The 10,707-nt window shown below is 43.6% G+C and overlaps 1 protein-coding gene across 1 annotated transcript in view; it reads left to right on the top strand.

Annotated features, from left to right (window-relative positions):
* Positions 1 to 6,011: 6,011 nt before the first annotated feature.
* KCNK10 (potassium two pore domain channel subfamily K member 10) overlaps positions 6,012 to 10,707 on the top strand; it is a 64,411-nt gene continuing 59,715 nt past the window's right edge. The window contains exon 1 of the mRNA XM_035539673.1: positions 6,012 to 6,063. Within this exon, the coding sequence (XP_035395566.1) occupies positions 6,012 to 6,063 (52 nt within the window). The remainder of the gene's footprint in view (positions 6,064 to 10,707) is intronic.

Below are 10,707 nucleotides of genomic sequence, written 5' to 3'. Positions count from 1 at the left end.
CAAAGAAATATTAGAGCAACAAGCATATACACAAAATCATGTTATTTGGTTTTGTTTTCCTTGATTTGCTCCAGTAGTGCAATTGTAGACTACCCCTTGAATGACTCCTTTGTGCACAGATGTGATTTAATATATTTCGGTAGCACATTAAACACATCTTCTCACTTATCCACCATTCTCCTTTAAAGCTGAGGAGCCTGCGTCCCACCCACTTTTCCTTGCCATTTTCATGCTGTTTATTCTCCAGTCCTTCAATCACATCACAAGCTTTTGGGTTTTCCCATTCTCTTTCTGCCTATGCCAAATCCTGTCAGTATTTTTCTGATATGCACTTCCCTTCATCCATTGTCTCCATTTCCCCTGTCCAGATATTTTGTGTGCAACTCTTCCCCTGTGCCTGCATTGCTTTAGGAAGTCTGCATTGCCTCTGCATTGGCACCGCATTGCCTTGGCAGGCCAGACTGTCACCTGGGACATGGAAAATCAGCGCCCGGGGCCAGGCAGCTCATGCAGCAGGGAGCTGGGAGCTGCTAGCTGCTTGGCTCCCTCTCGCCTCTGTCCCTCAGCCAGGAACTGCTGGGGAGCTTCAACTGTCCAGGGTGCTGAAAGCCACTGCTGGGCTGGATGGTCTTCTGCACCCACCCTCCCCTTCATGACTCTGCTGGTGGTGTGAATGGCAAAGGAACATAGGTATCTCTGAAGGCTAACCCCAAATTTCCTGTTTAATATAGAGGAAAGTTATCAACCTGCTAAGGTAAAGCTTCTTGTAGCTATCTAGTAAGAAATCTTTGAAAAAATGACAAGAGAGAACAGTACTGCTCTAATATGAATTTGGTGGCTTGTTTTTATTAATCAAGCTTTCTATTTTTGTCACATATCAGACTTTGATCTTATGAGGATTCTTTGGAGACATCATGGAAAAACTAAAGGCCAGATTGTAATTCTCCCATGACTATGATTCAGGAGTAATTGTACTGAAGTCAAATTAAACTAATGTGAAACAGATGTAAGTGGGTTCAGACAGAGACTCAGTACTATGCAGCTTGAGTTAATGCTTTTCTACATGGCAGAACTTTTCCTGCACAAAATGCTACATTATATTATTATAATAAAAATGTGTGTGTAGTGCACTTTTTCAGATAGAATAAAAATGTGAGGTAGCTATTCCACTTGAGTTCTTGCTGGCAATACAAAGGGATTGATATAACAGGTGTCTGAAAGCTCGAGTCTGGCTAATGAAAAATGGTAACCAGGAAAGAACTGAGGATGAAGATGACGATGACACACTTCAAACCAGATACCCCCTCTCCAGTTCAGGCATTTCAGGGGTGGATGCTTACAGTGAGGCTGGAAATATGAATTATGTGTTACGATATGAGAGGCAGGATCCATAGACTATTCTGTTTAGTGTCACTGGCCAAAGGAACTTGCAGACAAGCTGTGGTAACTCAAACAGCTCAGACCTGAATAAATCCTATCCTGGCAAAGGCTATTACTGTGGTGTAGTAGCCTCAGGTAGACTCATTGATTTCATTGAAACCATTTCTGCCAATAAGAAGTAAATGTACAATTCTATGGGTTCATTCCTGAAATGAAGACCACTGCATGCTAAGACTTAACACTTTCTAAGAAACTGCATGAAGTAGAAGACTACAGTAGGTTGGTTTTCCTTGCACAGTTTGTAGTAGTCCCGATAATTAATTACCTTTGTGATTCCTACCTACACTAAAGCTTCCAAAATCTTTCTGAAGGATGAAGGAAGGTCTTCAGGTCATTCTACAGAGAAGGCTTTTAAAGGTCTTCCTAGACAGAAGGCTTCCTAGACAATAAAGAACTATAAAAGGATCCTGCATTGGATCCTATCCAAATTCATACTACAGAAGGATGGGTCAATAGAACTTAAAGAATGGAATGCACTTCACTTGGATTATTCTCTGGCTTTCTTGGTCTGAGTGTAAATATGAGCAGTCTTCAGGCAATAAACCAAATAAAGAATAATCTTCACAGTCAGAAATACTAGATTTCAAACAACCATATAGTTAACCAGAAACTGAATAGTTAGATGCACAAATGTGCGTATTGCAAAGTGATGACACAAGGACTGCCATAGACTTCCATCTAACCATGTCTTATCCCTTCAGTACACCCAAGAAAGGGAACATACAAGTTACAGGTGATTTCTATCTACTATAAATGCATTTTTCAGTTCCTGTTCACTGGATTTAAGTAGGTATAAGATCTACTTACTCATCAGTTCTGCTGTGGGTTTCTTTCAGTTGCATCAGAACAGCTTCTAAATCACTCATGACATATTACTAATGAACAGTAAAACAGCACTTAGCACTTTATTCTTCTGCCAGTGGGATTGCTTGTAATAGAAAGTCTCTTGTCTGTTGTGTTGTGATGGTCACAGGCCCACTCCTCTAAGACACTCAGCCAGCTCTGAGTCCATAAGGTCTGAACAATGAGCCCTAAAAGAAAAAGAATTTAAGCAGACCAGTTTGATAAACTACTGATAAAAAGTCAAGTTCTGAAAAATTTTATGCAAGTACTAAAGTAGATTGATTGTGCTATATTTAGTTTTTTCCTAGTGGTCTCCCATTTAAATATTAAACATTACTGGATCCACTTAGCTTATAAAAGTTGACAGAGTAACAGCTTGAAACACTATAGCTTCAAGGCACCGGTTCTCCCTATCATGAGAATTCAACATCACTGAGGGGTGAAAGGCCTTTTATTTGCATAAGATAATAGTTACGTTTCTATGCAACAGCTGTGCTGTCAGTGAAAGATGCGCTTATTGTGCCAAATCCATCTCTGGAGTAACCCCATTGATTTTCAGTGAGTTACTTTGGGAATAAATTGGCCCAATAGATAAAACTGCAGGTCTGAGGTATTGAAATAGTTGAGCAAGATTTCCATGATCATAACACAGTAAAAAATTGCAAAACAATTATATGACATTGTGTATTTCTGTACTTGACAGATCACAATTGATTTGCCACAAAATTTTTAAACCATATAGCTGGAACCAGGCAGATGTTTGTGTAGAGCTTATGTATACTTTTGGGGAACATGGGAACATTAAGAAGATACAAGAGACAGGAATATGGTATTTTGTCATTTTGTCACCAGGAACCTGGTGTTTTCATGATACTGTAAGTCAAACAAATGAGATATCGTTTTAGCTTAATACTAAAAGATTCTTGTGGCCATATGAAAATTCTTCTTTAGACAGTAACAATCAGGATCTGTTTTTTGCAAAAGCTTGGTAATGAAACTGCCTGAAGATTTCCACTCCAGGCTATAGGTTTATTTCTTGCTTATGTTAGCAGGTATTAAATGTTGTTGGCCTTGCAGCCTTGCAGGAGCCTGTTGAGTTCTCAGTGGACAAATGTCTACAGAACAATACCCACCTTATCAGTTAACTGCTAGTAGTTTTGGCACAAAGACAAAGTATTGCTTGGATTAGGGTGACAGAGCTCCTAATGACAATTGAGTAATATATGTCCAAACATCCATTTTTCCCAGTAATGTACAAAATACCAGTAAAATGGTAACTGTTTTGAATGCTGAAGAAAAGTTATATACATGCATATATATATATATTATATATGTGTATGTGTACATATAGATATTATACTCATAAAAAACTACACATTAGTGGTTCTTCAGAACTAGGGGCTCAGAAGTCTTGTTTGAAGTCTTTCTTGGTTACTAGAATAATGAAAATATTTCCCAGTCATGACTCAAGCGATCATAATGCACAATTAACAAAGCCTATTCTCATTTTTTTCCATTCAGTTTGAGGAGGTAACGTCAACAGGATTCCCAAAGCCTCTTCAGAATGCATCGTGGTGTGCTTGCAAAGGAAATACCTTTTTTTCCTGGTGTCATCATTGCAATCATCTCAAATTCAAGTCTGAGTGAGCTCAGACTCATTATAATTCTCACCATGTCCTCCCTTAGAGCAGCCTTTCCCGCCTCCTCCTGTACAACACAAAACAAGAGCCGCAGGGGTGCTTGGATTAGGAAAGAACAGACTTCCAGCACCTCCCCCCAGGAAAACTTTCACTACTGCATCTAGTTCCTTCAAACTACCTACTGCTTCACAGGACCTTGCACACCTTCATTTGGTTGTGGATTCACAAATACTGATTTTCCCTTCCTGGTTAGGGTTGAACAAAGACTGGGGACAGACAGGGATGTGTGCTATTTAGCTTCTGAATGTGGAAGTGAAAAGAGTGTGCCAACCTCCACAATAAGAGTTTCCTGAGGAGAGCCACACACTTCAGACTGCCTTATTTTTCACTCAGGCAGATTTCTCCTTTCCATCTTACAAGGTTAACTAACATCTGAGCAAGAGATAAGAAAGCAAGACAGAGAGGGCAATTGGATAAAAGGAAGTACGGGGCAAAAAGCAGGTGTCCTAGGCACCAAGTTTAGATTACAGCCTTGTGTCCTAAAAATTCAAAAGATCCTGGCTATGGACTTCACCACTGATTCTGATATGGGTCTCTGACCCATGACCCATGTGAATAGGTGGATTTCTCCCCCTAACCATCACCAGTGAGTGATCCCCTTCACCCAATGAGTTCATCTCCACTGTGAAGGAGAGGAGGCAGGACAGGGTTAACCCTGCACACTCTTCCTTCAGGTCCCCAGAGGGGCTGGGGTTTTGTTCGCCTGGCTGAGGGAGGGAAGCCGAGGCATATATTGTAACTAGAACTGGAGACCTTCCTGGTGTGGACAGTTCACAGCCTGTTTTGGGTTTGAGGGAAAGCCTGGAGTAGGAGGGAGAGGCGGAAAAACGCAGCTTGGCCAAGTAGCGAGCGCCTGGTCGTTGCACGAGGTACACCCAAGCATCCTCCATTTTGCCAAAGCCCCCTGAGAGCCTGGGAGGGCCCGGAGCCCCCCTGTGCCTGCCTCCCATCCCTCCCGCCCCTTCCCCGCAGCCTGGCCGCATCTCCCCGCTCTGCCAGCCGCCGGTCCGTGCCCAGGGTGCGGGGTGGGCAGGGGGAAAGGGACCCCCACGGTGTGGGGCTGGCCGCCCCGTCAGGGTGTGAGCGGGCTGCGAGCATCCCTGCCCTTCCCCTCCCCCGGCGCTGCGGAGGAGCCTCTGGCTGCTGCCGTACTCCTGCCATGTGCTGCTGCTGCTGCTGCTAGTAGCTAGCCGAGCGTGGCTCCGGCTGCAAACTCCGCCAAGCAAGCCTGCATCCTCCTCCGGGGAAGGGGACCCCGTAAGTACCAGCGGGAGCACCCCCACCCGGGAGCCCCCCTCCATCCCCCGCCGCCTCTTACAAAGGGACCGGCAGCCTCTGCCCACACCCTCCCTAAGCCAGTGCACGGAGGGGCTCGGTGAATTCCCTCCAAAGCTATAGGGTGGCTCCTTCCTCCTCCTCCTCCTCCTCCTGCACCCAGCCGGGGGTGCCCAGCCTCCCCCGGCCATGCGGCTGCAGCTCGCCCCGCTGGCTGGCTGTGGGTACCCTACCCAGGGCTGAGCCGAGGTGGGCTCGGTTTTGGGGTGGCTTCGACCGGGGGAGCGTGGGTGTTTGCCTCTGGGAGGTGCCCCCGGGGCGGGGCTGGGCTGGGCTCCCCAGCGCCGTGTCCCCCTCAGGTGGGCGCAGCAAAGGGGCCGGGCTGCAGCGGGGGCCCCTCCACCCCGGCCCCTGCAGGGGGCTGCCGGCAGCACCCCCGGGAGGCAGCGGCACCCCGACCCCCTGCCCACCCCATCCTGCTCCTCTCCCCCTCCCACGTCCCCTCCCTGTGCCGGGGTGCCCGCACCCCTCCTCACCTCGCCGGTACAAACCCCAGCACTGCCCTCCCCTCCCCGCCCTTCCCCACCTCCTTTGATTTATTTGTGTATTTCTTGCCTTGGCAACCACCAGTTCCCCTCAGTCAAACGGCGCAGGCTCCCTATAATTTGAAATTAATTTGTTTGACTGCAGCATAGAGACAGGAAGGTTGGGAATTTATTTAATTCTTTTTCCTCCCTGTGCAAAAAGGAAGCGATGAAATTTCCAATCGAGACTCCAAGAAAACAGGTGAACTGGGATCCTCAAGGTTGGTGAATCTCTATTACTACCATTACTACAATAATAACAATTATTATTGTTACTCCTGTCGAGTGACTAGTAGGGGACTATTTGACTCCAAATGGGAGGAGACGCTGGATGCTCGTCTGCTTCCCATGTGCACTGCACAGGCTTTCTTGCTCAGTCTTAGCGCTGCGTTGGGAAACACTCCTCAGATGTGGGGTTGGATGGGTGCATGGGTAAAGCCTCTTTTCGGTGTAAGTTTTGCAGTTCTATATTTGATGTCACCCTTCCCTTCCCTCCCTTTTTCTTGAGTATTTCCCTAGCAAAGTTGCCTGGGATGGCTGTGATCCCTGGCTCAGAGCATTGTTTGTTTTATCTGTGGCTCCTTTGTTGTTTCTAGTGATCATTGTCTCTGCTAAATGGGTGGTACAGGAGTGGACACAGATATGACAGCTTGCTCAGAGCTCCTCGATGGCAAATGTTTGTTGGCAAGCAACTGGCGCAAAATGCTGCTGCAGTGTAACCCATAGTGTGAACAGTATAAAAAGACATTAAATAGTGGAGCCCAAAGGGACCCCTTGACTTTTTACGCTGTCGTGTTAACAATTGTTCAGCCCAAGTGGATAGTTTGATTAACTCTATAGTTAGGTTTGGACTCTGTGTTGGGCAGTGTGTTTGTGTGATGGTGGCAGGAGATTTACGCCAGTGCAGTGGTTTTCAATAAAATGATCCAAGTTCTGTTTTAAAATAAACTGTAATGAAATGCTCTCCCTTCCTGACATGGGAGGAGGCTTATATGCATCCTACAGAAGAAATGACTGTAAAAAAAAAAACTACTGGTGATGTGTATACTGGTGTGTCATATTTCTGTGCATTGGTACAGGAGCAAAGCAACTTGAAGCCATATGCTTAGGTTTGCAGCAGAACTGCTGGCAGCCAGTCGTTGTACAGCAGTGCTTGCAGGAAGTCTGAAGTGATAGCATGGGTGTTGGTTATTCATCTTTATTCCGCAGGTTTGGTTTTAGCGGTCAATTTGTCTGTCATCCTCCGTGCCCTCACATCTACAAAATGAAATGTTAGAAACAGTTTCTCCTGGTGTAGAAGAATACAGCAGAACAGACTTCTTTCTGCTGAGCAGATCTGATGTGCTGTTTGAACAGTATACACAAGCTTTACTTTAAGCCTTACTACATCTTTAATTAGGTGAAGGCTGAAATGAACTCATCAGCATCCTCCGCCCTCAGCTTCACAAGGAACACACGGGCAGCAGCGCTAACAGAGATCTGGTTATTTTAATGACAGTATATTCCTTATCCTGCGGTGAAAACTTGCTCTTCCCAGGCGCATTTCTGAATCTGTGTTTGCTGTTGCTTCATTTTATGTCATTTTATGCATTGCAAAATGCCTTTTACTGTGAAAAGCTTTCCTCCTCTCCCCTGACAAGGCACAGAGGAAGCTGTGCTGCTGGCGTTCTGCATACAGCCTCCTTGCTTGGCAATCACTTTTAAAGCATATGGATCCAACAGGTGGTTGGTCACAACCTACTAATAAGCCCAGAACCACTGGTATTGTGACAGGTCGAAGACCTCAGAGCCAGCAGGTTTCCTCTCTGCCAAGCTGAATCCCTGGTAAGGACTGTAGAATGCTACCTGTTATTTCCCCTCAGTGTATTGACTTCATTAGCCAGGCAGCAAGGATGCTAATGTATACTCAGGAAGGAAGCAAAAAATGTTAATTTCTAATTCTCCAAGGGACTCAGGAAATAGATAAAAATCAGTGGAATGGAAAAACAAAAACAAATTGCTAAGGAAAAATTGTCTAAGGTCCAATCCTTTAATCAGCGCAGGATAGTCCAATGTTATCTATGTAGTCTGTTCTCTGCATGTACATGTGAAGAATGATGCTACATTTTGATTACTGTTTTCTTAGATACAAAGATCAAGGTAGAGAAATTTTGCAGTGAAAGGATACAAAGAGTCCTGAGTATTAAAAGCAGAACTCGGGTACAGTTAACCTTCACACTCAAGTACCCAGCTCATTTCAGCGTGCATTGTATGATAGTGCTCTGTTCTGGTCAGACTGAGAACATGCAGTTTCCACAGTTCTGTCTAGCATGAATTGTGCTAACTTGTGCTACCAGTTAGCTGCTTGAAATATATCAACTGATGTTCCTGGCAAGCAAGCTAGCAGTCTGAAGATGTGTGCGAGAGCTGTGGTATCTCAAAGCTTGTTTAAATCAGATTAATCCAAGCAATATTTTCTAGTAACATTTTTTCCCTATAAATACTTCTAAAGGCCAAGGCCCGTGTTGTGGCGATATGGCTGGCTTGAGACCGGTTATGTTGCTGGTTTGAACCCAGGTCAGAATAATAGTAATTGAAATAAATTGATGGTCAGACTCCGTAACGATGACTGTACTGAAAGTATTTAGATAGATGAACAGAGCTGCTGGTAGATTTCATCTGGCTTAAACGTGGTATTCTGAATTCACATCAGTGAAGATCAATATACCATAGAAAGACTATGTGGAGAGAACAGGTTTAAAAGAATAGACTTGACATGAGGGATTGTATCTTACAGACAACTAATTGGGGACTGATTTCTCAGTTGTTAGACTGGAATGAATAGGGAATGGAGGCAACTGAACTGTGCTCTTATCCTGTTGTATAGTATCTTTGATTTAGTAGCTTAGTGGGCAGTATTGGTGATAGGAGGACGGTTGGACTAGATGATCTTGTAGGTTCTTTCCAACCTTGTGTTTCTATGATTCTATGATCTTCCCTCATCTCAGGTGTATTTGTGCAGTCCCTGTAAGTGTTGTGTGTTTTCTAGATAAACCAAATGTTTCATAAACCTGGAAGTATATATGGTACAGGTTCCCCTAGTCAAGTCCTCTTCTATTCCTGAAAATCAGAGTATATAATTGCATTAATAAACAGATCGAACTTCATCCCAAAAATCATTAGGACTCGTCCCTAACATTCCAATGGGAAAGCTGTGCTAGAATCTCATAACAGAATTTACATAGGATTCATACATAGTGAGTGAATTGGGTAACAGAAGAGTAAAATCCCAAGCAGGCACCTGAAGAATATATGCATTTTAAGGAAAGTTGGACACACTGGGTAGGGGTACAGCATCTCACAATATCTGATCTCACTCTTAAAAAAAAAAAAAAAAAAAAAAAAAAAAGCCTGCCATATGTATTACTGGTGGAATCAAACTGGATTTAGACAATCATTAAACATTTGTTCTACCTATCACTGACTTTTGCTTCTTCCATTTGGTGCAATTCAGGCAATGCAGTCCTCTCTGAAATTAGTGACAGATCACGTTTCTAGTTTCATATGTCTCACAAATTTCCATCTAGACATTTCAGAATGTAACATTGGGTTTATAGCAGCATATGAAGGCTCTAGTTCTTATAATTGCTCTTGTCCTTCATCTTTCCCACACTCCTCTTGCTGTTTGTTACACACTCCTGTTTTCTGTGCTTAAATTAGTTTATAAACTCTTTGGACATGTATTTTTGTGCAGTGTCTAATACAAAGTGCATTCCTCATCCTGACTGAAACATCTGGATATTACAGCAATGATTTTTTTTCTACTATTCATCTGCCTAAAATTGCTATTTCTTTGTAGAAGAGAAGAAGGATAGATGAGACCATTTCCAATATGCTCAGAAATTATCCCCAAGCATGAGTGTATTGCAGGGTGATGGTTTATGGCCTTTTCAAGGGGAGGATGTCTGTCTTGGTGATGCTCTTAGTAGGCAGAAAATTGTGTTCTATCTTGATCCATCCTTTGTGCCTACAGTTTTTTGCCATCATTGCAGTGATATGGATTATCAAAGCCGTTTGAGTTTCCAGGTAGATGTTTATCTCTGTGCTGACCTTTTGGAACTTGGAAATTTTGATGTAAGTTGCTGTGTCCTTTCACAAACACATTTTGTGTAGAGTGTCTCTCTACAGTTTGGAACCCTAAAATCACGCATTTATTTTCATCCTTACATTTCGTGTGGGAATTAGTGGTCTGTGAGGAATTCAAGCTGTGGTTGACAGTCTGGAGTTCTTCAGGTTCTGACAGTGACTTACTGTTTAACCTTCAATAAGTCACCAACCCTTTCCTCCCTTTTTCCCTAGATGCAAAATAGGAATATTAATACTTGTCTAATGCACAAAGGTGTTGAGAAAAATAATTAACTTGTTTAGAGCTATCAAATATCTGCTGTTAAAAGAATGATATATGCATTGCAATCAAATGTTAAAGCAACGGGAAGGGAGCAAAACTGCCTATCTTTATACACAGATCACATCATTTAAGAAGTAAGGTTATCTCTTCACTTTGCAACTAGAGGAAGCTAGTATTACTTACGCATCTTTACAGACACTGAAGACTCAATTGACTTTCCCATTAGAGGTATCTAGAGCCATTTGATACTCCCCAGCTGCCACTCCAGAGGGGCACAAGTCTTCCATGGGTTTTGTGTCAACTTCCATGGGATTTCTCACTTCACCTGAGACACCTCAAGAGGCACCGGACACCTACATGTGAGGCAACTGAGCTGAATCTCAAATGTCTTTGTGCAGATGTCAGGATTGGATCATCTCTTGATGACTGTTGTAAGAAATCTTCAGCTTTGACAACTCAATGTAAGTTAAACTGATGC

This window comes from Cygnus atratus, chromosome 5 (genome assembly GCF_013377495.2).
Source record: "Cygnus atratus isolate AKBS03 ecotype Queensland, Australia chromosome 5, CAtr_DNAZoo_HiC_assembly, whole genome shotgun sequence".
Classification (NCBI taxonomy): domain Eukaryota; kingdom Metazoa; phylum Chordata; class Aves; order Anseriformes; family Anatidae; genus Cygnus; species Cygnus atratus.
Note: the sequence above shows the minus strand (reverse complement) of the source record. Positions and strands in the feature narration are given on the sequence as shown.